Here is a 27,938-nt window from a genome sequence, read left to right as displayed (position 1 = left end):
TAGCATTTGGACTGTGCCCTTGGTGGCTCAGAGGCTTCCTTGGTGGCTCAGAGGTTAAAGCGTCTGCCTCCAGTGCCGGTAACCTGGGTTTGATCCCTGGGTCGGGAAGATCCCCTGGAGAAGGAAATGGCAACCCACTCCAGTATTCTTGCCTGGAGAATCCCATGGACAGAGGAGCTTGGTAGGCTACAGTCCACGGGGTCACAAAGAGTCGGACACGACTGAGTGACTTCACTTTCACTGTGCCCTTCAGTTTTTAACATGTGACGATGGGGAAGTTGGATCCTAGCCCCTGTGTGATTTTCATCTTGGGCCAATGGACAGAAGAGAACGTTTCGGGAGGGGAGGCCTGAGCTATGGGAAGAAAAATCTTAATCATTGTCAGGATTGTTCCCTAGAGCACTCTGTAAAGTAATCCTGAGTTTTGTGGCCTCATCACTCTGTAAAGTAATCCTGAGTTTTGTGGCCTCATCACTCATATTACTAAATTTTTGTCCCCAGTAAGAAGTGCTTTTACTAGTCATAAGCACACAATGGAACTCCTGTTTGTAAGAATTAAAGACGTCACTTTTTTTTTTTTTTCTGCATGAAAACAGGTTATTTATTGGTGAGATAATTAGAAAAGTCCCCCCTATCCCTGGATTCCTGCCTTTCTTAGACTTGTTAATTCAGGGTATTGTTGGTGAAATTCCAAAGCATAGCTGGACATGTTGAGAACACTAACTCTACTTAATTCCTTAGTCAAAAAGATGTCTTTTCCACTGTGTTTCATAGAGAGGGATTACAGAATATCTTTGCTTTCATTCTGAAACATTCCCTGGCTTCCGGTGCTGGGTTTAGTTTGTGGCTTGAAAATCATTCTGTGGGGAGACAAAAGACAGCTAGTTATACTCTTAAATACATAAGCTGGTGCAGGCACAGGCTGAGCCAGCCAGTGTACTCCATCCCCCTGACCGCAGCACTGGCTTTAAGGAAGGGGATGTGGAACAGTTCAGGCCAATGGGAGCCCCAGATGTTACTTCTGGATGACTTTCATTTGTTATTCCAAGAACAGGGTGAAGTTCCTGGTAGTGAGGGACCCCCAATGCAGAGCCAAAATAGAGCCCACCCCAAAGCATTTAGAGTCAAGGGATGGATTCTGGTGTCACATTTGGGCCACTGCTGAAGTTAGCACCATCCTTGGGTGTTAGGACCAATAATTCTGTGTTGTTGCTTGAACCAGTTTTGGTTGAGCTTCCTGTCACTTGCAGCTGAAACACAATTGGCGTTCGTCTGATCCAGTCCCTTAACTGGGGCGGAATGGGGGAGGCTAAGTGATATGTCCAGGCCCCTCATAGTTATGGAGCGTAAGAGTAGGAGGTAGAAAGTTAACATTGACGCAAGTGCTGATTTTACCAACCTCTACACTGTAGTAATTGACTTGGTCACAGATTCATGGACTTTGGGGGATTAAGTAAAAATTGGAATGTAAGACTTCTGAAATGTGAGCCAACGTGAAAGAAATTAATGTTCTCTCAGTCAGATGGCATACTCATTAGACATGTTTATCAAGAATGGGACATTGTAAGGGTGATGGAGATTCTAAACTTCTTTACTCTCTCGTATATCTTCTCTACTTCCACCCCTCTTTCACTGTTTTCCTGGTGGCAAATTTACATAACGTTTCCATCCTTTTAACTGTTTTTCAGAAAGCAAGTTCTCTTTTCAGTTTTCCCTAAGTGTGAGGTTAGATAGATGGGAAGAAGGGGAAAGCTGAGGCAGGGTGGTAAAGAACAAGAGGCTTTACAGTCACAAGGCGACAGTGTGGATGAATTAGGAACATGTAGTGGGGATGCAGGGCTTCCCGATGGCCCAGTGGCAAAGAGTCTGCCTGCCAGTGCAGAAGACACGGGTTCAATACCTGGCTTGGAAAGATCCGTTGGAGGAGGGAATGACAACACATTCCAGTATTCTTGCCTGGAAAATCCCATGGACGGAGGAGCTTGGTGGGCTACAGTTCATGGGGTTGCAAAGAGCTGGACATGACTGGGCACGTGTGCACGTGTTTCCCGTCTCAGGGTTAGAACGTACATGGTAACAAAAGGGACAGTAGGCAATGAATCTGCTTAGGAAAGACTAGGGAGACTGGATGGAGCTGGTGAGGCAGCCCAGACAGACTGATGCCAGGGCCCACTGGCCTTCTTCATTACTCTGAAGTGCAGAGTGGACTTTAATGTGAGAGGAAAATGTTTATATTTCTTTCTCTTACCGATTTAAGCACTTGAAGCTTGGCACTGTTTAGAGAATTTGGGATTGCTCCTAGTGGAATATTCCATTGATTTAGATTGCCTGAAAAAAAGAAGGCACATCTTATGGTGTGAGTTGAAAGAAACAATGGCTAGGCTGGGGTGGTTTTAGCCACAGTCAACTGGAGAATGTCTCTGGGCAGAGTGTGGCTCTAGGGGAAATCTCTCCCCCGCCCCTTCACCAGAGGGATCTGAGTTAAGACACAATTTCTCCCAGTCTTTTGTGTGTGTGAGGGTGAGTTCTCAAGGACCCTAGACCTAACTGAAAACCTGATGGGTATAATCGATACCAAGAGATATGCTGGCATGTCTGCCCTCTTTCTCTTAAGAAACCAGAAGAATTAAGCCTTGCTCTTTTGATTTCATTTGCAATACATCAGCCCTCTAGAGTTCATCATTAATATGCATAGATGGCATTTTGTGCCCTATCTCTTGATCATCAGGGTTATGAAGTCATACTCCTAAGTTTCTCAAACTCTGTTGTCTATGTGACTAGGTGACGTGGTCCATGCTGCTTTCCTCTAAGTGGCATAATGCTGTTCTGAAGACACCTAGTGGGCTGGATTTCATTTGGACCGGGAGAAGAGACGTTTGGATTTGGTTTTCATGTTTTGCCATCTCAAGATGCTGCGGTCCCTATCTGAGAATAAAAACGTGCTCCAGTCCCTCAGTGACCAGATGACACTGCTCACTGCTGCGGCACAGGCTGCAGTGTGCTGTCCCGTCCCTTCCTTTCAGTGACACTCACTTTCCTGGTGTTCACGTTACTAGTTCCACATACCGGTAACAGCAAATACAACTTTCTTCAGAACTTCATGTAGCACATCTCTTTCTTCCTCCACCTGAAAGAGTTGGGTGGAGTGTTTTTGTTAGAACATCTGCTAGCCTCCCGGCTAGTCCTCACATAGTGGAAAGTGGTCTTGGGTTCCTCTGGACATGTGGGCTTTTTTTTTTTTCTTTCTGGTACTGGACAAGGCTTTGTGGGGAGGTGGATCTCAATCTATCCCTCAGGCCTCTAATTCTTTGGGGGTTTTCAAAGGCCTTTCAAGTAGGTTTTTGATGCCTTGCGTGGCTCTTTGGCCAGTGTTTCTTGGGCTCCTGTTGTGTTCCAGACATTGCTGTAGGCACTGAGATGCAGCTGTGTGCCCTCAGGCCAAATGCAGTTTCAGTAGTTGGGGAGGATGGACTGTGCTCTTTGGGATCCCTCCCGAGTCCCTCTTGGATCTGGTGCTCTGCTTACCTCCCTTCTTTTGCGTTCCCCTCAACAGGACTAGGATTCCACTCCGCCTACCCTTTGCACGTCCCGTTTCCTCTACCTGGTTTACACCTTTGCTCCCTGGTAAACTCCTGCTCCTTCTTCAGGGCTGAGTTCAGGCATCATTTTCTCAGTGAACCCACGGTCTGCCTACCAGTTCATGCTTTCTGCCCTCTGGCTTTTCCATGGTCAGTTGAGAGCTATCGCATCAGTGTGTGTTCCCTGTCAGGTGGGTAGTTACATGAGGTCAGGGTTCATGCCTTCTGTGATCCTTCCCCTGCACAGAGCTTGGCCCAGTACAGATACGGTGAAGCAACCCGGGCTTACACTGACTCCCAGAGTCTCCCTCTCAGCTGACATCCCCCTGTCTCAGGGCTGACACCTGGGACTTAGACATAAGGCTGCTTGCCTCTGAGTGCATGTTGTGTACCTCCAGCCAGTGTGTGGTTACCAGACTCTTAATGATGGGGCTTAATTTATATATGGTTTTAATCTGTCCCTGTCCTCCTGCTTAAACTGGAGTGTCACTCCCGGAATCTGGGACCTCACCATTGTTTCATGTTATAGATTTAGGGTCAGACATGTAGTGATGCTCACTAAATGTTTGTTGAATGAAATTATGTTTGTGTGGAAGATCAAATATCATAAAGGTGGGGGTAGTGAGATGCTCTGGTGAGCCAAGGCCTAATTAGAACCCCCATCATCTTCCTTTCTGTGGACCTTCAAGACTTCCTGGTATATCCGAATTACCCAACACAAAGAGCATAGATTCTAGGCCTGCCTTTAGGTCATTGACTGAGCTTGGGGAACCGGGTTTTAAGAGCTTCCAGAGAGAACCTAGGTTCGGAACCTGCAGTCCTGTTCCACAGTGCGTCTGTGATCCAATCTGTGTGATTTTTTTTTTTTTTTTGTAGAGTCCTGTTTTACTGAGTGCCTGGCTTGAAAATAAAAATTTCTCACCCATCATAGATAAATATTTTGAAAACGCAAATTGACTTACAGCCTCAGGGGGTGGCATGCTGTGTTTAGCACTGTCAGGAAAGAAAATACAAGGAAAAATTATTTCCAAATAACAATTATTAACCAGTGCTAAAGTAGAGTTTAGGTATTAGCTCAGTTCCTTCTTGAAGTCACTTATAAAATGTTGTAATAAATACATAGGAGAAAGAGCAGATTTAAGGTGCATAACAGCATATGAGTAAAACGTCTTTCTGATTTCCCTGTAATGATCCAGGTATTTCTCAAAGGCCTTGTCCATTATTCTTTGCATGTGATTTGAATTTGGTTCTTTTTTTTTTCTTAATTAGAGGATAATTGCTTTACAATATTGTGTTGGCTTCTGCCATACAACAACATGAATCAGTCATAAGTACACATATGTCCCCTCCCTCTTGAGCCACCGCCACCCTCGCCCCATCCCACCCCTCTGGGTTGTCACAGAGCACCGGCTTGAGCTCCCTGTGCCTATACAGTAGTTTCTGAATTGGTTTCTTTTACTGCATCCTAGGCTGGTAAATGGCAAGAGGAGTTTGTAGTTATAGACCGTACCTGACAATCTTGATGGTTGTTTTGATTTTGTTGTTTGAAATCTCACTTGCATGGGAGATGGTGACATTCTGCATGAATATAAAACAAACATGAGTTGAAAATACCTTCACCAGGCTACTCAGCAGACGCGTCATGTTGTGATATGACCAGCAAGGTGACAGGTGAGGCCTGGAGTGGAGGCGACCAGGTCTTAGGAGGCAGCCTACCAGCCTGGTTGGTCTCCTCCTCCTAGGGACACCCAGGCACTCTGACCCCCAGAGGTTTGGTACTAGTTCCCCCTACAGAGCACTCTTCTTTCCATGGGACCTCTGCTCCTATTTGTTCCTCCTCACAGCTCATTCTCGACTTGTTACTCAGCACTCACCGTCTGCTCAGTGGCTATGTTCTCACCATCCCTTTCCATGTTGACCCAGTAGGTGGCTTTGATTTTGTTGTTTGGCAGGTGGTAGTAAACGATTTTGGTGATCGCTGCTTCCAGGTTGTTTATCTGCGGTAAAGGAGTCATCGTTTACAGAGTATGGAGAGGGAGGAGGGCTGCAGGATGTTGCAGGGTGAGATATCCAAGGATTGCTCAGTTCCGTTATTCAGATATTTACGGATCCTGTGGTATGCATTGGTCACCTTGCTGGGTGCTCCCACAGCTGATATGAGCACACAGACACCGTCTCTTTCCAGACATCTCCCTTTATCTCATTTCCTCTCTCGAAAAGAAGTGGGGCCCATGACGCAGAAACATGTTTCTATTACTCCTCATCCAGTTTAGAGCCCATTTTTTTCTCTGCTCTTGTAGCAGATAGCTCTGCACTTGATGATTTTGGGAGAGACTGTTAAGGAAGCATTGAAATAGAGCCTGGCACATAGAGAGTACTGAAGATTATGATTTTGTTGTAACTACCTGCCTTCTACAAGTGAATACCTCCTATGTAGATAAACCCACTCCCTGTACATGCTGTGAGTGTTGGTTAAGTTGCTTCCTTCACTTTAGTTGCCTGTAAAATGGAGAGAAGCAGCTCTGCCTCCCCAAGCTCCTGCTCCCCCTGTGCCCCTGCTCTCTTCTTTCCCCTAGTGCATTATATACAAGACCCAATTAGACCACCATTAAGGGAAAATTTGTATCCCATAGCATTCCTCGTCTTTATCTCTGGAAGAGCATTCCAGAACCCACTTGGCATTTCTACCTTCTCACACTTAGAGGTTGATAGGCTAGACTTAAGCAAAGGAGGGTGGAAGGGCCCTGTGGATGAGGCTCACCTTGACAGAGCTCTCCTTGGCACTTTTAGTGACAATCTCCCTGAGCATCATTCGGGACAAAATCACGGCAGTGTTGACATTTTTAGGATCTGGAGGAAGGTAGCTTCCAGGCACAGGGGATTTATTTTGGTTAAAGTAGGCCTAGAGAGAGAACAAGAGAAACATCCCTGTTATCGTGTGAGACTGCCCTCGATTTCAGGGTCTTCGAAGGCCTGTCTGTGATGCTGAGGAGTGAGGTGGCCCCATGTGAACCCCACAGTGGACGAGCATGAAGACAAAGCACAGCTGACCTCCCTGCCCCCTTGTTGCGGGACTGTAGGGGAGTCGTGGGAGAGAGGAGCCCCTTACAGAGGAGGAAGCACTGCCGTCTCCAGCCGATTAGCCCTGAAACTGCTCCTTGGTCCCCCAGACCTCCGATTTTCCGAGAGAGGCTACATGTCTTCATTTTCCAGTGAATTCCTCCATTTGAATGTTGCCTCAGGTAATATGTGTGTGTGTATGCATGTTTGTACCTAACTCACAGTTCTCCCAACCTTACAATGACTGTCTTGTCAAGCACACGCAAGGCTGATCTTATCTATGGAATTCTGGCCTCCTTTGAATGATTCCTCTTCCTTTCGTATACATTGTGCCCTCTGTTTATAAAATGCAAACTGCACATGGCAGGAAGTGTGACAAGTCTAGAGAAGTATGAAGAAGGGAAAAGAGATTTTGAGTGGATATCACTAATATTTCACCTTATTTTCTTTCTTTGCCTGTACATAATATCACTTATATTTTGCTTTAAAAAATTAACCGTACCTTCATACTTTGTAAACATTTCTAGTAATCTCATAGTTAGCTTAGTTATTTCCTTCTAGTTCATTTCCAGTTTTTCTCCCTCCTTGTCATTAATACTTGTATTTCTTTGTGCTTAAATATATCTGTACTTGGGATGTTTGTATAGATGGATTCCCACGAGTAGAGTAAGTGGGCCCAAAACCTTGCCTCTCTTCAGTACTCCTCATGGCCTAGTTTTCCATTCCCTGGGTGGCTGAAAGGGTGGGTGGGAGAGTCTGCACTTTTTCTTTCCTTAAATATATTCTGTTGAATGTCTAACCAATGCTGGGAACATCCTACTGGTCAAGAAAAAGTTGTCATCATTGGGTATGCATCTCAGGCCCTGTGCATTAGAAGTAAATGGAAGGGAAAGCATGGCTGGCCCCTGTAGCAGGCACTCAGCTGTTATGGTAGAAGCCTGGAGATTGCCCCAGGGTGAAGGTCTGGGGATTTGAGAAGGGAGGAAGACTGGTTTGTCATGATTTGGAGTTTATTTGGTGAGTTCAGGGATGTCTCCAGCCCTCTCACAGATCCCATTCATAAGCACAAAGAACACTTACACAGTAGAGGATTGAAAGACCCTCTGCAGAAATCCTGGAACTTCTAACTTGGTAGTTGAACAAGCCAGTAGCTGCAGTGAGAGGAAAAGAGAGCATTTGGAAACATGCGCAGTCCCCTGGAGGCTGTGCCCTGGACGCCTCCCTCTCCCTTGGTCCCAGGCAGAAACCTGCTGCCTCCCTAGCTTTTCCACGTGTGTCTAGGAGGAGACTACGGAGAGGAAGGTGATGTGAGAACACAACTGAAAGAGTCTCGCTGCCCAGGCCCCATGTTTCGCCTGTTCTGGGTCCTGGGAAATGTTGACAGGTTCCTGCCTGGACTGTCTTGGCAACTGCCATCCTACTGCGTCCTGTTATCTTGGTCTCCTGGATGTTAGGAGACGTGGGAGGGAATTTCTGCTTCCCAGCTTCCTTGGTGTGAGGGTGCTCCTTGCTCAAACTCCACACTGTGTGGAGCTGGGGAGCTGGGACTGGGGAGCCACCAGAGACTCCAGAGGGCCTCTGTGTCCTGTTGTGTCCTGGAGAGTGAGTCACTGTGGTTCAGCGAAGCTGCTAAGTTGCCCCATTTTCAGCCTGGGTGCTTGGGGATGCAGCTTACAGCTCCGTCCTTTCCTATCACCTATAGGATCCCAAAGGAGCCTGGGCCACCTCCCTCCATTGACCTGGGCAGCCCTGCCGGGAGGGTGGGGGTCTGGTGTTTGTACTCACAGTTCTTGCATTCGTTGACATCACTGAGCTCAATGCCACATGATTTGGATCGTTCAATCTGTTAAAGGGCTCATCTGTTAGCTTTGCCAAGGGAGTGCAGCAGTCCTGTCCTCCTGTCCCCTTCCGTCTGTCCTCCTCTTCTCCCTGTCCTATTTCCTGGTTTCCTTTTTGCCAGAACTCATCCTCCCCTACTCCTGCCCCAACCTGGAACATTATCCTATCCTGCTCCTGGGGTATTTTGGGCTGGGGGTAGGGGAGGGGATGCTAATGTAGAAACGGGACTCTTGAGGCCTGATGTCCCTTTAGTACCAGACTGTATCTGAGGTAAGGGCCTCTCCCTGTGTCCCCCAGCAACATAGACCTCCGAGGCCGTGCCCTCCCCTGTCCCACGACTTACATTCTCGTTCATAGTTACTGTCAGCAATTGAGAAATGGTATCATCCAAGGGCAGAGGCAGAGGCAAAACACCTGTGACCCTGGGGAAGGTACATGCGGAGAACATGTATCACACATGCATACCTGTGTCACCCTTAACATTTGCCCAAACATCCATTGATGAACCAATGGCAGTGATGTCCTGCTATTTAATTTGTGCCCTAAGCTCTTTCACCTTCAGTTTTAGTCACTAAGGAAGATGGAAGAATACCTAAGAAAACTACCAAAGCCAGAGAGATGACCCAGCAGTCTCACATGGAGGAATTTATCCTTCAGATACCACGACAGTGTAAACAGACTTGTCTGGGACCTTATTCACCGGTTGAATACAAAAGTTAGTAGCTGGAAAAAAACCCGACTATTCCTTGATAAGGCTCTCTTAAGTAAGTGATAGTGTATCTTCATAATGGAGTACTAGACAGCCATAAAATATGAAGAAGCTATTTATATTCTGATGTGACCAATTCCAAGCAATTTTTAAAAATATCAACGGAGGCCAGAAAAGTGTATATAATAAACCAGCCCATTTCTGTGTGTGTATACACATGCACGTTTGTTGCATATGCAAATAATGTCTCTGAAAGCCAATGGAAAAATTGGGTCCATCGATTGCTTCCAGGAAGGATAATTAGCCGGTGTGTATGGGTGGGAGGGAGACTTGTACTGTATGGCTTTTTGAATCATTTGAATTCTGATCTAGGTGAATGGATTGCTAATGCAGGAAAATAGAACTGAGTACAAAAGTATGCTTAGCAAAGAACACAGGCAGAGTGAGAGAAGGCTATGCTCAGACCCAGTGGGCCATTTGCAAGCAGAGGCCCTTCTCTGGGCCTCCCTTATGGATGGTTCAAACCACTGGTTTGGCTGAGCTGGTCTCTGTGGTACCAGCAAGGATATCCTGACATACAGGCCACTTGATCCAGAAAATGAGAAAAAATGGTCTCACGTACACCTCTGCTATCTGCAGGTTGACATTCTTGACTTCGATGTTCTTCCCCTGGACTAGGAGGCTAACACATTGCGTGTTGTTGGTGGAAATTCCAATTTGCAGAGTTACATCTGCATGCACTTGAAATCCCAGTATGCTGACTACAGGTCCTGCTAGGCTGTGGAGAACAAGATGCAGGTGAACCCAGGTCCCATTGCAAGATGTCACTCAGCAAAGCAATAGGCACTGTGGGAATCACCAGATTATTTGAGTGAGGGTAAGTTTGGTGCTTTCCAATAAGTATGCCCTACGGTTGGCCAATCTCCTGTGCATAGAATTCAAGAGCTTGGCTCAAAGGAGGTATTTGATAAACATTGTCAAAATCACCCTCCTAACCAGTCTTCAAGGGTCTTTTTTTGTTGGGTGGCGCCAGGCTGACTTGTAACCAGATGCGCATTACAAGTTCACTTTTGTGCCCAGCACTCCCAGCTGTCTGTTGTGTGGGTGCCAACGGACAGGAAAACCCACCATTTACCAGAGCCTGGTCTTCTTTGAGTCAGATATTTTGGAGAAGATAGGTGGTTCTCCCTGACACGGTTAACTGTAGTGGTCACAGATAAGGACTCTGGAACTGAACACCCGGGCTCAAATCCTGTCACTGCCATCATTTGGTTGAGGGACTTTGAGCAAGGTTTATAACTGGTTTTGCTAGTTTAAACTGGTTTTCTAGTCTAGAAACAGGACTGCTTTCCTGATAAGGTTGTCAAGAGGCTTCATGAGTTCAGAGTGCCTCAGTTAAGGGCCTGGCTGGAGCTCAATCAGTGATAGTTATCAGGGATATGAATGTATTAGTCCAAGAAATCTCCCCAGTGTGGATTCCCTTGCCCCTCTCACATCTTCCTGGGTGCCCTGGGCCTCCTCTGTTAACCTGTCCTTCCCCCAAATGTTGACATCCACTGAAGACAGGGATGCCTGCCTTTAGTCTTCCCTCTGCCCAACACGGCGTCTGGTACAGAGCAGCAGTTATTAACTACCCTTTAGGTGGATGAGTGAATGTGTGTATGCATGCGTGTTTAAATCTCTAGTTTCCTGAGGGCATTTTAATCATCTCTGTTTCCCCTCAACTTCCTAGCACAGTGTTTGTAGAGTGAGCTGACTCTCCTTGGAGAGTCAAGATTATTTGGAAGGCATATTTCCCCTAAGACCAGGGTACATGTTGATATGAAATTCTCCATGGTTTCTGTCTTCATTGCTCATCTATCAGATTATGCAGATTTCACATGGAGATCTGGATTTCTGGCTTTTTTTTAGTACTGTTGGAGTGTGGGGCTCCGTGGTGTTACGTTGCCACCTTGCTCCTCGGGGCAGGAGGAGAGAGGCAGCTGGGCCTGGGGCCCCTTTCGCTCCATCCTCAACCATCCTGCCTTACTCTTTGTTGTCTCTGCTTGGCTCTTGGACACTAGATCTTAAGTCACTAGTCCAGGCTGTCCCAGTTGACTGATTTGGAAATAGGCTCACCCATTTCCACCTATGAAGGCAGTAGTCACGGCGTGGACAAGGATCCCGTTGCCTGTCATGGTTGACGTCATGTTCTCCACAGTCACTTTTTCAACCTCTAATCTGTAAAGTTACAGCATCAAGTATAAGTGTCGGTCCTGGCTCAAGGAATCAGTCTGGGTAACAAGAGAAACACTTGAAGCAGGCAGTTAACAACCTACCCACCCATCTATCTCTGGGACTCCCCAGCCCCCTTACCCACTTAGTTCTTTCTTTCCTCCTTCCTTTTTTTTTATTTTAAAAACAATACAATAGCTCTGGCTCTTGGGGGCAGTTCCACAGACAGCACTGCTGCTCTCAAGAAAAAGGTGGCCCAGTTCTTTAAGGTCAACAAATCTTGATCATATTTCCCCCTGAAAGGATAGCCTTTTGGCACTGAGTTAAAATATTGCTTCATGAAAACGTGGTTGCTCTTTTCCATGGGATCATTGGGAGCTGAACATGAGTTTCTCCAAACAGTAGCTTTCATCTTGTGCTAGACATTAGGGTCAAGGAAGCACTTACCCTAACAAGAGATCTGCCAAGTCGATATTTCCCAGCAGGCCTGTGAGCGCACTGTCAATGTCTTTTGGCACCACACTGTTCAGTATGCCGTCAGTGGTTTCTTTGAGTTTGTCTCCAGTCAAGAGACCAGTGCTGTCGACAAGTGGCAGACTGCCCAGAGCCTCCTGGCCGAGGTCACTGACAGCACTAGTGGCTTCTGAGAGCAATGACTGGGGGTGCTTTGGGGGCTTGTTGCTGCTCCCCTTTCCCAGAATACCACCAAGGCCACCACCTCCAAGGATATTGAGGGGTGCCGTTCCTTTGCCCAGGATACCACCAAGGCCACCACCGAGGCCACCACCTCTAAGGATATCGAGGGATGAGCTAAGATCTAACACAGACAGCAGGTCAGAGTTGGACACTGTGGATATCACTTCTCCCAACACACCGGCCAGATTTATCTCCTCGCACTTCAGCATGTTCTCTATCTTCGGGGTCAGGGTGGCATTCAGATCTGAAAAGGGTTGAGAGACATTATCCTGCTGCTAGCTGCCCAGCCGGTTCAGCCAGAAGAAGCTTTCCAGCTGGAGAGCCAGCACCATTGAGTTGTGGGACCCATAGGCACTGAATATCATGCCTCCCTGAGATATCAATCCCTGCCACTGCCCACCACAAGGACAGCCTGGTGTTCCAGAAACATACCTGTCCCCTCTTAGGAGTTAGCCTCTACTAGCACCTACCTGCAGAGAAGGCAATGGCAGCCCACTCCAGTACTCTTGCCTGGAAAATCCCATGGGCGGAGGAGCCTGGTAGGCTGCAGTCCATGGGGTTGCTAAGAGTCGGACACGACTGAGCGGCTTCACTTTCAGTTTTCACTTTCATGCATTGGAGAAGGAAATGGAAACCCACTCCATTGTTCTTGCCTGGAGAATCCCAGGGACAGGGAGCCTGGTGGGCTGCCGTATATGGGGTTGCACAGAGTTGGACACGACTGAAGTGACTTAGCAGCAGCAGCAGCAGTACCACCTACCTGAGACCAACGTGGTATTGAGTATGTTACTCTAAAGCAATTTGAGCATGGCATGAAAGGACCTAGTTTAGCTTTTGAGCCTAGTAGCCCAGAGTATATACATATAGTCTAGATTCTGCCCCTTGAAGGTCAAGTGGCCTGGGGCAGGCTCTTCTTTTTTCTGAGGCCCAGTTTTGCCTCAGGGGTGTCTTGTCCAGGGGTATATGATGGAACCTGCAGCATGATTCCCTGGGGGCAGGCCAAGTGAGTGAAGGCGATGGCACCCCACTCCAGTACTCTTGCCTGGAAAATCCCATGGATGGAGGAGCCTGGTGGGCTGCAGTCCATGGGGTTGCTGAGAGTTGGACACGACTCAGTGACTTCACTTTCACTTTTCACTGTCATGCATTGGAAAAGGAAATGGCAACCCACTCCAGTGTTCTTGCCTGGAGAATTCCAGGGATGGGGGAGCCTGGTGGGCTGCTGTCTGTGGGATCGCACAGGGTCGGACACGACTGAAGTGGCTTAGCAGCAGCAGTAGTAGCAGCAGCAGCAGGGCAGGAGGTGGCTAGGGAGGTAATGGAGCTAACTGATCTAGATCTCCTGTTCTCTGTCTGTGTGGTTCTGCTCCTCACACCAATCAGAATGGCCAGCATGTAGACTTTTACATTTAATAATAAATGCTGGAGAGGGTGTAGAGAAAAGGGAATCCTGCTCCACTCTTGGAAGGAATGTAAATTGATGCAGCCACTGTGGAGAGCAGTATGGAGTTTCTTTAAGAATCTAAGAATAGAGTTACCATTTCACTCATCAGTTCTACTCCTGGGCATATATCCAGAAAAGACAGAAACACTAATTAAAAAAGATACATGCTGGGACTTCCCTCGTGGATGCTGGGACTTCCCTTGTGGTCCAGTTGCTAAGACTCCCCACTCCCAATGCAGGGGGCCCAGGTTTGATCCTTGGTTGGGGAACTAAATCCCACATGCTGCATCTACAGATTCTGCATGGTGCAATGAAGATTGAAGATCCCGTATGCCACAGCTAAGGCCTGGCACAACCAAATAAATAAGAAATAGAAATTAAAACAAGCAAGCAAACGAAAAACCAAAGAGACACATGCACCCCAATGTTCACAGCAGCAATGTTTATAATAGCTAAGACATGGAAGTAACCCTAATGTCCATTGACAGATGAGTAAAGAAGATGTGGTACACACACACACACACACACAATGGAATCTCAGCCATAAAAAAGAATGGAATAATGCCACTCACAGCAACACAGATGGACCTAGAGATTATCAGACTAACTGAAGTAAGACAAATGCATGATATCACTTATGTGTGAAATCTAAAAAAATGATACGTGAACATATTTAACATTTACAAAAAAGAACTGGACTCACAGGCTTAGAAAACAAACTTATGGTTACCAAGTGGGTGGGGGAAAGGATAAACAACATGGATTTGTTGTATACAACAGGGAACTATATTCAATATCTTATGAAAGTGAAAGTCGCTCAATTGTGTCCAACTCTTCGTGACCGCATGGACTATACAGTCCATGGAATTCTCCAGGCCAGAATACTGGAGTGGGTAGCTGTTTCCTTCTCTGGGGGATCTTTCCAACCCAGGGATTGAACCCAGGTCTCCTACATTGCGGGCAGATTCTTTACCATCTGAGCCACCAGGGAAGCCAGTATTTTATGAGAAACCATAATAGAAAAGAATATGAAAAAAATATATAAGAAACTGAATCATTTTTCTGTACACCTGAAACACTGTATCGACTATACTGCAATTTTTTTTTTAAGAAGATCGGCTAGCTGCATGAATCATGGAGGATTCATTGGGTACAATACTGCAGCGAAAATGAGCGGACCAGAATTTCTCATCACAGCACAAATGAACTGCCTCAGAAACGTTTAAGTTTGAGTGACAGTGCAAGCAGGTCACCTTTAGAAAACTTTATAGCATTTAGTGCAAATATTTATCTTGAGAAGGAGTATCCACATGTCATAAAATATAAAGAAATGGCAGGAGGAAAATAATCAGGCCAGAGGCCTTCTCAGGAGAGGAGATGGAGGGTGGAGCAGTGCAACCCCAGTAGGAGCCTGGGGGTCTTCAGTCCTATGGCCCGTTTTATTCCTCAGTCTCAGTGGTGGGTACAAGGGTGTTGCTGTTGTTTAGTCACTAAGTCTTCTCTGACTCTTTTGAGGCCCCATGGAATGTAACCCTGGCAGGCTTCTCCATGGGATTTCCAACTCAAGAATGCTGGAGTGGGTTGCTCTTTCCTTCTCCAGGGGATCTTCCTGACCCAGGAATCAAACCCACATCTCCTGCATTGGCTGGCGGCTTCTTTACTACTGAGCTACCAGGGAAGCCCCCACAAGGGTGTTAATTTTATATTCACATTGTTTAAGGTTTTTATTTTTTATGTCTGACATAAACATATGAAATTAACAGCCTCTACTACCAAGTTACTGTTTGATGGGTTACAACTATCACATGTACCACTGTCTGAACTTCCCTCTGGCCCGCAGCAGTACTGCTGCACCAGAATGTCTGCGAGTGGGGTTCCAGGCAGCTGTTTTGGTAATAAGCTCCAAAGGTGATACTGCTATCACCTCTTATTTCAGAACCACCTGTCCAGAAGGTGTAACTAGCCTTTGGGCTTGGAGATGAAAAGCACGTGTGAAGGGGTAGAAAGTCAAAGCTGTGCAGGTAAAATGAATCTTACTTACAGTCATTGAGTTTGCTGCTAGACACAAGGTATTTGGCCACGGGTGGACATCTGGCTCCTGAGGTGCCAGCTGCACGTCTTGGAGGTGGAGAGCCTTTTCTGATTGAGGAAATTCTGGGGACTTGTGGGTCAGGCACACTGATCAGAAAATGAACGGGAAGCCCAGAGGTTATTTGGTAAGGAGGGGCTCCCAGCTGTGAAGGTGTGGTCGGTAGGTCAAGCGCTCCTGCCTGGATGGCTAGCATGATGGCCAAGGCCCACAGGGTCAGCATCTTGTGGCCGATATCTGCAAAGGAGGGCCTCATCAGACACCACATTCCCAGTGGACCACAGGGCTGCCAGCATGTTTGTCTTGGTTGTGCACATGCCAGGGTCCTAGCTCTTGTAGGAAGGTGCCACTCATGTTGTCAATATTCTGATCAGTATACCGTATTCGAGGGATGGCATTTCAGCCCATGACAGTCAATATCTTGAGGAAGGGCCCCTTTTTCTACAGCTTCTTTAACTTTGCTCAGAGGTGTCTATGGGCTGGTGGGAACCCTTTGAGTACAGGCCATGCCCTGCCCAGATCTTAACTGTACGGTCCCACATTCTCCTACCAGTCTTCCGGATTCAACTAGCCTTGAAGTGATCTGAGTCACCAACTGGGGAACTCAAGTGTTTTGAATGATCGAGCTGCGAGTGTTGTCACCCCCGTGGTAGTTAAGGTCTCTCCTTGTTTTCAGGCAGCCAATGTATAGCAGTGTCCTTGTTGATGTGAGCTTATCACGTGCCAGTCCCTCTGTGGAGTGTGAATGGATGTCAGTTGCTCTAAACTCCTCACGGTGCTGAGATGGAAGGCCTGTGTTCTCATTTTTTACTTGGTGAAACTTGTGTTTACAGAGTGGCCAGTATGCTCACCTTTACCCACTGTCTACCCCCAGCTGGTAGTTTTGCCTGATCAGGACTAAACCACCCAAGGAATCAGCCCTAGGCTTGGCACCCTCCACTCATTTGGTCATTGGGCTATCCTAGCAGGTTAGCTCAGTGTATCAAGGCCAGAGTCATCTCCCTATGAGTGAGACCATCTCAGGGCTTCTCTGACTTTTTAAAGCCCATTCCCTTGTTCTGGGAGAGCTGCTGATTTTGTCTGATGGTGGCACTGGTCAGTCCACACTATGATATTGGTGGCACCATAATGTAGGAAGCTCACCTGTGTGTGTATTGAATGACTGAGTTAACCTATTCATCCACTTCTTGGGGCCCTCCTGTGGGCAGGGCGCTGGATGCTCCTGCTGACCATTGGCTGTGGGGTGTCTTCCTCTTGGCTGAGATTGAGCAGCCTTAGTGACTGTGAATATGTAAGCTGTGTAAATCTCCACTCTACTTCTTGGGATGTGTCCATAGGTATTTCCTTAATGAGTATTGGTTCATGTTCATACTGGTCAGTTGTGTTAAGCAACAATTCTCTGCAACAATTCTCCCAACGAATCCAGCACTAGACAATATTATTATCATCTTCTGCAGCAGAGGAGCCTCGGTGCTAATGAGAAGGCAGTGTCTAGACCCAGGCAGGAGAGCCCTGTTTGACTCTGAGCTCAGCTGTGTGACCCAGTGGAGATTACGTCCCTCCCCTGCTGGTCAGATTCCTCTGTTCCCAGGATTCTCTTGTCTTTTCCTTTGCTCATGTTTTGGGTAACATGGGGGTTTGTGCCTTGGGACATTTCCCCTCAGTGATGCAAGTAGACTCTGAGCTCCTCTCTGTTTGGATTTCCTAAGCAGTCAAGTTTTGTAAAATTGGGCTTGTTGACTTTCGCCATGTGCCCGCATTGCCCAAGTCAAGCTGCCTGTTATTTACTGACACCATAGGAAGAACTGCTATTACAGAAATGTTGGGGAGGACATACGGGAATCCACTGACAATCCTTCGCATTGAATAAGTTTGGCTTTTGAAAAAACACACCTCTTCTTTATTTTTTCATTTTATCCTCATCAGTGAGGAATTAGAATTAGTGTCTCAGGAAACATGTAAGTGTCTTGTGAGGGAAAAATATTAAAATTCTGTGCCTGTGACTGAGTCGATGGCAGTATTGTTAGACATTGTCTTATGAGGAGCCTGTTGATAATTCTAGTAATAAATCTCCCATTTTTTTAAAAAGAAGTTGCCTAACAGGCCCCTGTTAATACCTACTGTGCTAGGCAGAGTGCTGTGCATTTTAGCAGGGAAGTGGTATAGCTAAAGAGATTCAAAACACAGAACCCAAGTTATCTACCCTTTGACAAGCTGTCCTATGCTTGTTTCCATCCCGGAGTTTTGACCTTTTCTCTTGCATAGTGTTTATTGAGAGTTCTTACCTTGTCCGGTGCCGATCGGTCAGTGTTGGTGGGCACAAGTTTTCAGGAGGTGCCTTACTCCTGCTTCTGCCTCCGATCTGTCAGAAGAAAAGCTCCATCCCATTTTTATAGCCCAGTGTCTCTTGGAAAAGTCTCTGGACACGTAGGGACACCATCCAAGCCTCCTGATAAGGGTGATGTGATACAGGCTGACTTCCAAGATCAGCACCTGCTAATGGTTTTGATGTCTGTTGGTGTCTTTCTGAGATGTTCAGGGTTCTTGGAATTCTTTTGGAGAGAGCTGGCAGGCCAAGTAACTGTTCCCTTCTTTTTAATCTTCACAGGCCTATTATCTTTAAAAATTTTTTTACATTTAATTATCTTTTTTCGTCTGGGCTTTTCTCTGGTTGTAGCAAGTGGGAGCTACTCTTTAGTTGCAGTACATGGGATGCTCATTGCAGAGCAGCGGCTCTAGGGAGCTTGAGGGTTTGATCCCTGGTCCTGGAAGGTATCACATGCCTCGGCGCAACCCCGCCCGTGGGCCGCAGCTACTGAGCCACCACTCTAGAGCCTGTGTGCTCCTCAACAAGAGAAGCCCCCGCAATGAGAAGGCTGTGCGGCACAACTAGAGAGTAAGCCCTGCTTACCACAACTATTGAAAGCCCACATGCAGCAATGAAGACCCAGCACAACCAATAAATAAATAAAAATTTTTTTAATTAAAAAAAAAAGAGTCTGGGTTAAGAATTCAGTTCAAAGGAATTTGACAGTCCCTCTCTCTTGGGTTTAAGCAGCTCTCCAGCCACATGAAATTCCCCTGCACTCATCCAGTATTGGCTGCCTCTTACGTGCCCCTCACTGGGCAGTCTTTGCCCCCTGTAATATGCTTATTATCTGCTGCTTCATGATAAAGGGCTCTGAGTCCAACTGAGCTGGGTAGTAACATCATGGTGAGCCTCTCCTGGAGATTCTCTGAGTATATTTGCCTCTCTAGGCCTCTCAGCTGTCTACCATAAAGGACCTGTGTGCTCATTCATTCCTATATTGCCACAAATATATAGTGTACCAGGCACTGTTCCTGGGGGCTTCCCTGGTGGCTCAGACAGTAAAGAGTCTGTCTGCAATGCGGGAGACATGGGTTCGATCCCTGGGTCAGGAAGATCCTGGAGAAGGGAATGGCTGCCCATTCCAGTATTCTTGCCTGGAGAATTCCATGGTCAGAGGAGCCTGGAAGGCTGCTACAGCCCATGGGGTTGCAAAGAATCAAACACGACTGAGCGACCAACACATATACAGTGTTCCTGGAGGCGGTAGAAGGGTGTACAACTCACAGGGTCCCAGCCCTAATGGAGCTGATGGTCCAAGTGAGAGAGACCTACCCACAGATGAGTGGATGATCATGGATCAGGGTCTGAAGCAAATGAAGCTGGTTCTGGAAGCTAGTGGGATTGCATTGGGCGGAGCATCTAGAAGGTTCTCTGGGAGTCTTCAGGGCAGGTGTGGGCCTGGCCCTGCCCTCTTTTCCTAGTGAAGAAGACCGGCTGTCCCTGCGGGCATGATTATCACCTGGGGGTGGGGGTCATTGTTAAAAGTTCTAATTCTTGGATCCTCCCTTCCCTAAGTCTTAAATACTTTAATAAGTCAGGGTTGAGGTGAAGAAATTTGTTTAAAAAGCCTCCACAATGGTCCAGGCAAGTGGCCCAGGTTTGAGAACCACTGGTCTAGCCCATTCCATGCCCTTGTTTTTTTTTTTTTTTGCAGATGAGAACACTGAGTTCTAGAGAGGAGGTTATGTATGTGCCTCAGGACACCAAGAAGTATAGCTGATTTAGGATCTGAACTCAAATCTTCTTGCTATTAATAGATATCAAATCTCCCCTCAAACCCACTGTTACTTTCTGCTGTGAGCCAGGGAGATGGGGTTGTCAGTGAGTTCTTTCCTATCCCTGAAGTACAGTGTGAAGCTCTCAGTGACCCTTGGCATGAGTACATGCCTGCGTTCATTCAGTGGATATCACTGAGTACTTTCTCTTTGCCCTGTACTGCGGTAGGCTGTGGGGACTAGGTAGTGGGCCAGACACACAGGTTCTCCTTCACGGAGCTCACACCTTAGTTGGGGACACTGTTAATAGGTTGAATTCTGATAGTGATACTAAAAAAATAAAAGATGGAGAGAGGGAGGGAGTTCTCTTTGGACAGGGTGCCAGGTGATGAGTGACATTTTATCCCTGTTGGGGGAAATATGAGGGATCCAGGCCTGCAGAGGTCTGGGGCTTGGAAAAGTACAAAGAACCTGACATGGGTAAGATTGACTAGTTCAAGAGGTGGGAGGAAAGATGCTTGGCTGAGGGTAGAGAAAACTGCCCTGGGAGACAAGTATTAGTTTTATTCCTGCTCTGGACACCAGTGAAGGGAAACAAATAGGAGCCTCGGCCCCAAGGCATGCTCGGTGCTACACTGAGCTAGAACTGCTTTTTCAGGGGGACTTCAAGCACGGTCATTACATGATTTTCTCAGCTCCCTTTCCTTTCCCTAATTACCCCAGGAATGAGGCTTGAAGGGTGTCAGGAGCCTGCTGTAGTGCTCATCTGTATTCAGGATTTTTCAGTCTCCAGCGGCAGCAGCAGCAGCAGCCCAGACTTCTTCTCACTTATGATCTCATTTAATGGCTCCCTCAATTATAAAGCCTATCCCATGGGTGTCAGGCTTTTTCTGTATTTTAGAGAAGCCCCAGTCATCTGTTAGGTTCCTAGCACTCCATGTGCTAGGCATGACACCATGATCACGCCATGATGTTCCCACAGCTCTGCAATGTAAGAGTGGGGGAGAGGGTGTGATTTGGACTCATGGGGTGGTCAGTGTCTTAAATGGGGAGTGGGAGCTGGGGTGGGGATGGGGCTGGGTCCTTGCCTTCAGGCAGGCTCAGCATTTTGCTGCAGGACCCCTCCAACCTCACTGTTCTCATACTGTGAAGCTCAGCTCCAGTTCCGGTTGCCAAATGTCCCGTTTTCATCTTTGCTGAAATGTCGATGCCTAGAACAAATGACAGCTGACCTTTTCTCAGAGGGCAGAAGGTGTACCTGATGATAGCAGAAGACAAAGCTGACTGTCCTGGCTCTTATTTTTCTTGGACCTTTGAGAGAAATGGAATCACCTTTTACGTGAAAATCTGTGACATCTGTTGGTGGGTGTGAACTTTGATTTCAGCATTTCCAGTGATTCTTTGGAGCCAAAGAATGAACCCAACTCCATGTTCTGGAAGGGGCATATCTGGAAGGCAACCTCTGATGGGGCCTTCTGGTCTTTGTCTCTCTCTCCTTGAACTTTAGGAGATGTGGCAGTCTTTGAATTCTGCTAATCCAGGATCCATGGGAGGTGTTTCACTCAGAGGTGGTGTATCAGGCGGGACACAAGGATGTGGTTGTTCTCAAGCTCTCAGTGATTTGATCTGCTGACTCTTGAAGGGTAGGGCCCTTTCAAGTCTGGCCGAGACTTAGCCCCACAGGAGGCTGGGCAAGTGCCAGCCCTTGATGGCTTCTATATGAAGATGTCACAATGAACCAGGTAAACTTGGGGGCGTCCTGTTTCCAATTGTCTCTCTCTCTCTAAATTCATTTTTATAAGAGTTATTTTTTCTGGGGTTTTCATTTATGACACTGGATTTAATGTTTTTTAGACCCCAGTTCTGATGCGAATGCTGCAACCTCCCTCTGTTTTCTCTGCTGGATCCTAGAAGTCAGCTACTAGAGGAGAGAAGAGGGGTAGCATGACTATAAGGGGGACTATACTGGCAAATGTCACCTTTGATTCTTGGTATGTTGTCTTTTCATTACTCCTCCGTTATAAACATTTCCAGGGATTTCCCTGGTGGTCCAGTGTTAAGAAGCCACCTTCCAATGGTCAGAAAACTGAGATCCCACATGCCTCGGGACAACTGAGCCTGTGCATTACAACAAGAGAAGTCCGTGGATGCCACAATGAAGACCCAGTGCAGCCAAAAATTAATTAATAAAACAATTAAAAAATCAAACATTTCCAATTTTCCTTTTGCTTTCATTGTCCCTTGAGTTACTTAGAGGTTTGTAGTCTAATTTCGAATCATCCTCATGTCTCCTAATGTATTGATCTGCTATTGATTTTTAGTTAATGATATTGTGGTTATGTATTTAAGCTTTTTGCATTCATTGAGTATGGTTTTATGTTTACAGCATGTGGTCTATCTTGACGAAGAACTCATGAGCTCTTTGGCTATGTGTGAGCCAAGGTGATGTAAGCCAACCACCTGTTATGTTGCCCACTAATCACAATTTAAAACTCTGAACAGAATATAAAAGGAAAATACCCCAAAGGTCTGAGAGTAAATAATAATAGGTAAGGGAAGGAGGTAAAAAGTTTCAGGCATAAACTTCCTTTTTTCCCTTAGGTTTTCTTCTTTGATTCCTGGGAAGCTCCTGTGCTGGAATTGTGCAGCACACTGAAGTACAAAATCTCCATAAGATTTCCTCTATATTTTGGCTGAAAGTGACAGTGTTAGTTGCTCAGTCGTGTTTGACTCTTTGCGACCCCATGGACTGTACTGTCCATAGAATTCTCCAGGCAAGAATACTAGAGTGGGTTGCCATTTCCTTCTCTAGGGGATCTTCCCAACCCAGGGATCGAACCTGGTCTCCCACATTGCAGGCAGATTCTTTACTGTCTGAGCCACCAGGGAAGCCAAGTCATATGAAAGTGAAAGGGTTAGTCACTCCATCGTGTCCGACTCTTTGTGACCCCATGGATTGTAGCCCATCAGGCTCCTCAGTCCATGGGATTCTCCAGGCAAGAATACTGAAGTGGGTAGCCATTCCCTTCTTCATTATTCTGGCTAGACTACTGGATAAATGGGCTTCATTTGAGCTCATGAGATAATAGAAAATAGGTATATTGGTCTCTGCCTCCAGTTCCTGGCACAGAGCTCCTAAAACCCTTGTAAATTCCCAAGTGATGAGTGCAATAAGAGCATCTTTTGTTCTAATGAAGTGACAGATGGTAGCTTCTGGATGGTTTCTAGATAGGAGTTGGCCACCAGAAAGACCAAGCCATGATGAGAAGGTTGGAAATTTCAGCCTCACCTTCCATTCTCTAGAGAAGGGAGATGGGCTGGAAATGGAGTTAATGATCGATCATGCCAAACTGAGGAGCTTCCTATACAATCCCAGAAGTACAGGATTTGGAGAGCTTCTAGGCTGGGGAACAGATTTACATCGGGAGGGTGATGCACCCCAGATCCACAGGAACAGAAGCTCCTGGGCTTGGGACCATCCCAGACCTTGCCCTGCATCTCTTCATCTGGCTGTTCATCTTATCCTTTATCATATCCTTTTGTAAACTGAGTTTATAAACTGAGTTACTTTAAATTCTGTGAGCTGTGCTAGCAGGTTAATCAAACCTAAGGAAGGCGGTCATGGGAACCTTCAGTTTGTAGCTGGTTGGTCAGAAGCACAGGTAACAGCTTGGGGATGCAACCAGCGTCTGAAGGACATTAAACTGTGGACATGTGTAAGTGTGATTAAAAAGAAACATTTGAAAGATTAGGAAATATGTATGTATGGCTATAGGGGCTATCTTAATATCAAACCAATGTAAATTTTAGAACAAGATATTGTATCAGGGATCAAGAGAGACATTATATAATATAGAAGAGTCAGTTTACCTAGAAGCCATAGTAATCCTAAACATGTCTACATCTAACAACAGATCTTCAAAATACATGAAGGAAAATCTGATGGAAATGAAAAGAGAAATAGAGAGACCCACGGTTACATTTGGAGATTTCTTTGATTAACTAACAGGTTAACCAATGATTAACAACATTCTTCTTTCAGTTGATAGAAAAAGTACACAGAAAATCAAACACATAGAGAAGCTGAACAACACTTCCAACTAGTTTGAACCAACTGATGTACAGGACAGTCTACCCAGCAACAGTAGAATGCAATGTTTTCAAGATTGTATGAAGCATTCACCGACAGGCTATATTCTGGTCCATAAAACAAACTTAAAAAAAAGTCAAAGTGTATTCTTTGATTACTGTTGTTGTTCAGTTGCTAAGTCGTGTCCGACTCTTTGTGGCCCCATGGACTGCAGCATGCCAGGCTGCCGTGTCCTTCACTATCTACCAGAGTTTGCTCAAACTCATGTCCATTGAGTAGGTGATGCCATCCAATCGTCTCATCCTCTGTCACCCCCTTCTCCTCCTGCCCTCAGTCTTTCCCAGCATCAAGGTCTTCTCCAAAGAGTTGGCTGTTTGAAATAGGTGGCCACAAGAAACTTTCTAAGAAATAGACATGCTTGATTGCATGTAGTCCCCCTTTACCAAAATCACATATATACTGTCCTTCCCCCCTACCCTCTTTGGAACAGTCTCTCAGAGTTATCTGAGGTTCTGTCTCCTGGGCTGCAGTTCTCATATGGCCCCAAATAAAACTTAACTTGCAACTCTCGTGTTGTGCATTTGTTTTTAAGTCAACAATAGGATAGAAGGTGAAGATACAAACATCAATTGCATTTGTATATTGACAATTAAGAGCTGTATATTAAAATGAAGACTATATTTTACAGTAGCACAAAAAATGAGCTACTTAGGTATAAATCCCTCAAAACCTGTTCCTGAACAGTCTTTGTGTCAAAAACTACAGAGTTGATGAAATAAATCAAAGCAGACCTAAAAAAAAATGGAGAGACACGTGTTCATGGGTTGGAAGGTGCAATATTGTTAAGAAATGCATTCCTTAAATTCCAGTAGACTTTTTCTTAGAAATTGACAGTCTGATTCTATCATTAATATTGAAAACCCAAAGCACTAGAATAACCAGCACAATTCTGAAAAAGAACAACAAAGTTTTATTTGGCAAAAGAATGAAAAACGGGGCCACGTGGGGTGGGGGTGGGCACAGATTGGGAGAGAATCTGAAGTTGGGCTTGTGTCCAGGACATGTAAAGAACTCTCAAAATTCAGCAGGCGAAAACAACCCTGTGATGTTCTCTCCAGGATCTCGCCATTAAATTTTTAAAAAGATTTTATTTGTGTTTAATTGGAGGATAATTGCTTTACACTGTTGTGTTGGTTACTGCCATATAACAATGTAAATCAGTCATAACTATATGTATCCCCTCCCTCTTAAGTTTCCCTCCCTTCCACCCACATCCCGCTCCTCTAGGTCATCACAGAGCACAGGGCTATTACAGCAACTTCCCGCTAGTTGTCTATTCTGGCCTCCATCGAATAACTCCTCTTCCTATCGTATGCGTTGATATAAGATGCAAATAGCACATGGCAGGAAATTTGAAAGTTCAGAGAAATATGAAGAAGGGAAAAGAGTCTGAGTGACAGCATTTGTATTTCTTCTTTTTTTTTTTGCATACCGAATATAATTTTTATTTTGCTCTTGAAAAATTAGCAGTACCATCAAAAGCATCTTTTTGTATATCGTTACAATTTTTGAAAACTTTCTAATGATCTCATGAGTGCGTATGCTAAATTGCTTCAGTCGTGTTTGATTCGTTGTGACCCCTTGGACTGTAGCCCGCCAGGCTCCTCTGTTCATAGGATTCTCCAGGCCAGAATACTGGAGTGGGTTGCCATGCCTTCCTCCAGGGGATCTTCCAAATGCAGGAATTGAATCCAAGTCTCCTGTATTGCAGACAGATTCTTTACCACTGAGCCACTGGGGAAACCCCTAATGATCTCATACTTGGCTCGAATATTTCCTTTTAATTCTTTTCTTTTTTTTTTCTTTCTGCTTCAGTAGTATCTGTATTTCATTGTGTGTATTAATATATCAATTCTTAGGGTAATTAGGACAGATGGATTCTCAGAAGTGGGCCCCAAACCTTGCCTCTCTTCAGCACTCCTCATGGCCTAGGTTTGCATTCCCTGGGTGGTTGAGATGGGTGGGTGGATGAGTCAGCACTTTCTGTTTTCCTATGTATTGTCTGTTGAGTGTCTGGACATGTGCTGGGCATGTCCTACTGGTCAGGAAATGGTTATCATTGTCGTAATGCCTCACAGGGATTGTACATTAGACTTGATGGAAATGAATACATCATCGACCCCTGGCAGGCTTTTAGGTGTTATGGTTGAAGTCTGGGAGATTCGCTCCATGGTGCCAGTGCCATGCCTTGGTATAGTTGGCACTCAGCATTGAGTGACCTTCACTACAGTGGGGGATTTGAGGGAGAGGGTGTGGGGTCCCTTTGGACAAGGTGTTCAGGGACGGCCTCCATGTCAAGTGACCTTGTTGTATCAGAAATGCGTGACATGAAGTATCCAAACATGCAGAGATTTGGGAGAGAAGTAATGGGTGCAGGATGAAAGTACACTCCGTCTTAAGTGGGCAAGTGCATGAATGCAGGCCTGGGGGACTTTAAACATGCTGGTTACATGATTTGCTCATCCCCCTTTCCTTTCCCTAATTGCCCCAGAATGAGGCTGGAGGGCTTCCCAGGTGGCGCTAGTGGTAAAGAATCCACCCACCAATGCAAGAGACCTAAGAGATGTGGGTTTGATCCGTGGGTTGGGAAGATCCCCTGGAGGAGGGCCTGGCAACCCACTCCAGTATTCTTGTCTGGAGAATCCCGTGGACAGAGGAGCCTGGAGGTGGCAAAGAGTCAGACACAACTGAGTGACTTAGCATGCAGGAATGAGGCTTAAAGGGTGTCAGGAGCCTGCTGTAGTGCTCATCTGTATTCAGGATTTTCTAGTCTCTAGCAGCAGCAGCCCAGACTTCTCACTTATTACCTCATTTAATGGCTCCCTCAATTCTAAAGCCTATCCCGTGGGTGTCAGGCTTTTTCTATATTTTAGAGAACCCCAGTCATCAGTTAGGTTCCTAGCACTCCATGTTCTGTGACTGGGTGCATCCTGACATGATTATGCCATGGTGTTCCCACAGCTCTACAATGTAAGAGTGGGGGAGAGGGGGTGATTTGGACTCATGGGGCAGTTAATGTCTTAAATGGGGAGTGGGAGCTGGGGTGGGGATGGGGCTGGGGCCCTGCCTTCAGGCAGGCTCAGCATTTTGCTGCAGGGCCCCTCCAACCTCACTGTTCTTATACTGTGAACCTCAGCTCCAGTGCCGGTTGCCAAATGTCCCGTTTTCGTCTTTGCTGAAATGTCGATGCCTAGAGCAAGTGACGGCTGACCTTTTCTCAGAGGGCAGAAGGTGTGCCTGATGATAGCAGAAGACAAAGCCGACTGTCCTGGCTCTTATTTTTCTTGGACCTTTGAGGGAAACAGAATCATCTTTTAGGTGAAATTTGTCATGCCTGTTGGTGGGTGTGCACTTTGATATTGGTGCTTCCATTGATTCTTTGGTGCCAAGGAATGAACCCAACTCCATGGTCTGGAAGGGGCATATCCGGAATGCAGTCTCTGAAGGCCCTGGGGGCCTCCCAGGTCTTTGTCTCGCTCCTTCCTTGAACTTTCGGAGGTGGAGCAGCCTTTGAATTCTGCTAATCCAGGATTCTTGGGAAAGTGTTTCTGGCAAGTATGGTTTATCAGGCTGAACACAAGGACATGTTTGTTCCCAAGCTCTAAGTGATTTGACCTGCTGATTCTTGAAGGGTAGGGCTCTTTCAGGTCCGGCCAAGTCTTGGCTGGATCACAGTTCCAGAAGATAAAGCAGAGACCAATTCTTAATGACCTTTGTGTGAAGGTGTCTTAATAGGACTGGCTGAGCCATGGTTGGCATCAGGCTTTTGACCTTTCATAGGTATTTTAAAAAAGAATATTCATTTATTTATGGCTGTGCTGTGTCTTCATTGCTGTGCGTGGTGTTTCTCTAGTTGTGGCAGGAGGGGCTGCTCTCTAGTTGCGTGTGTGGGCGTCTCATCGCAGTGTGTCTCTTGTTGCACAGCAGGGGCACGAGGGCGCATGGGCTTCCCGCGGTTGTGGCTCGCAGGCTCAGTAGTTGTGGTGCACTGGCTTAATTACCTTGCAGCATGTGGTATTTTCCTGGACCAGGGATTGAACCCATGTCCCCTGCGTTGCCAGGCAGATTCTTAA

The 27,938-nt window shown here is 46.2% G+C and overlaps 1 protein-coding gene and 1 long non-coding RNA gene across 3 annotated transcripts; one reads left to right on the top strand and one right to left on the bottom strand.

Annotated features, from left to right (window-relative positions):
• Nucleotides 212–16,325, bottom strand: LOC102171893 (vomeromodulin-like). 2 transcript variants are annotated; one of them, XM_013968888.2, is made up of 14 exons: nucleotides 15,582–16,325; nucleotides 11,848–12,340; nucleotides 11,305–11,406; nucleotides 9,809–9,964; nucleotides 8,821–8,899; nucleotides 8,424–8,481; nucleotides 7,719–7,789; nucleotides 6,340–6,480; nucleotides 5,453–5,575; nucleotides 5,089–5,156; nucleotides 4,541–4,571; nucleotides 3,067–3,127; nucleotides 2,249–2,328; nucleotides 212–860 (listed from the first exon to the last, which is right to left on the bottom strand). In XM_013968888.2, exons 1-14 carry the CDS (start codon nucleotides 15,895–15,897, stop codon nucleotides 837–839), a joined length of 1,803 nt encoding a protein of 600 aa, XP_013824342.2. In that variant the 5' UTR covers nucleotides 15,898–16,325; the 3' UTR covers nucleotides 212–836. The 2 variants fall into 2 exon arrangements, with proteins under 2 accessions (XP_013824342.2, XP_013824341.2); XM_013968887.2 differs by lacking the exon at nucleotides 212–860 and having other exon boundaries at nucleotides 1,983–2,328.
• On the top strand, nucleotides 6,399–21,819 carry LOC108637413. Its single transcript, XR_001919058.1, has 3 exons — nucleotides 6,399–6,820; nucleotides 21,223–21,457; nucleotides 21,570–21,819. It is a non-coding gene; the product is annotated as an uncharacterized LOC108637413 (long non-coding RNA).

The sequence above is a fragment of the Capra hircus genome, chromosome 13 (genome assembly GCF_001704415.2).
Source record: "Capra hircus breed San Clemente chromosome 13, ASM170441v1, whole genome shotgun sequence".
Lineage (NCBI taxonomy): Eukaryota > Metazoa > Chordata > Mammalia > Artiodactyla > Bovidae > Capra > Capra hircus.
This window is presented reverse-complemented; position numbering and strand designations above follow the sequence as displayed.

What these genes read in the sequence shown, in the direction of transcription:
- LOC102171893 (XM_013968887.2), bottom strand. Translation starts at nt 15,897, where the DNA reads ATGTGGTGTCTGATGAGGCCCTCCTTTGCAGATATCGGCCACAAGATG. An exon ending in CCAAGGAGAGCTCTGTCAAG is followed by an intron (nt 5,576 to 6,339) that starts GTGAGCCTCATC and finishes CCTTTACCGCAG; the next exon opens with ATAAACAACCTGGAAGCAGC. An exon ending in AGTTGTATTTGCTGTTACCG is followed by an intron (nt 2,329 to 3,066) that starts GTATGTGGAACT and finishes TCTTTTTTTCAG; the next exon opens with GCAATCTAAATCAATGGAAT.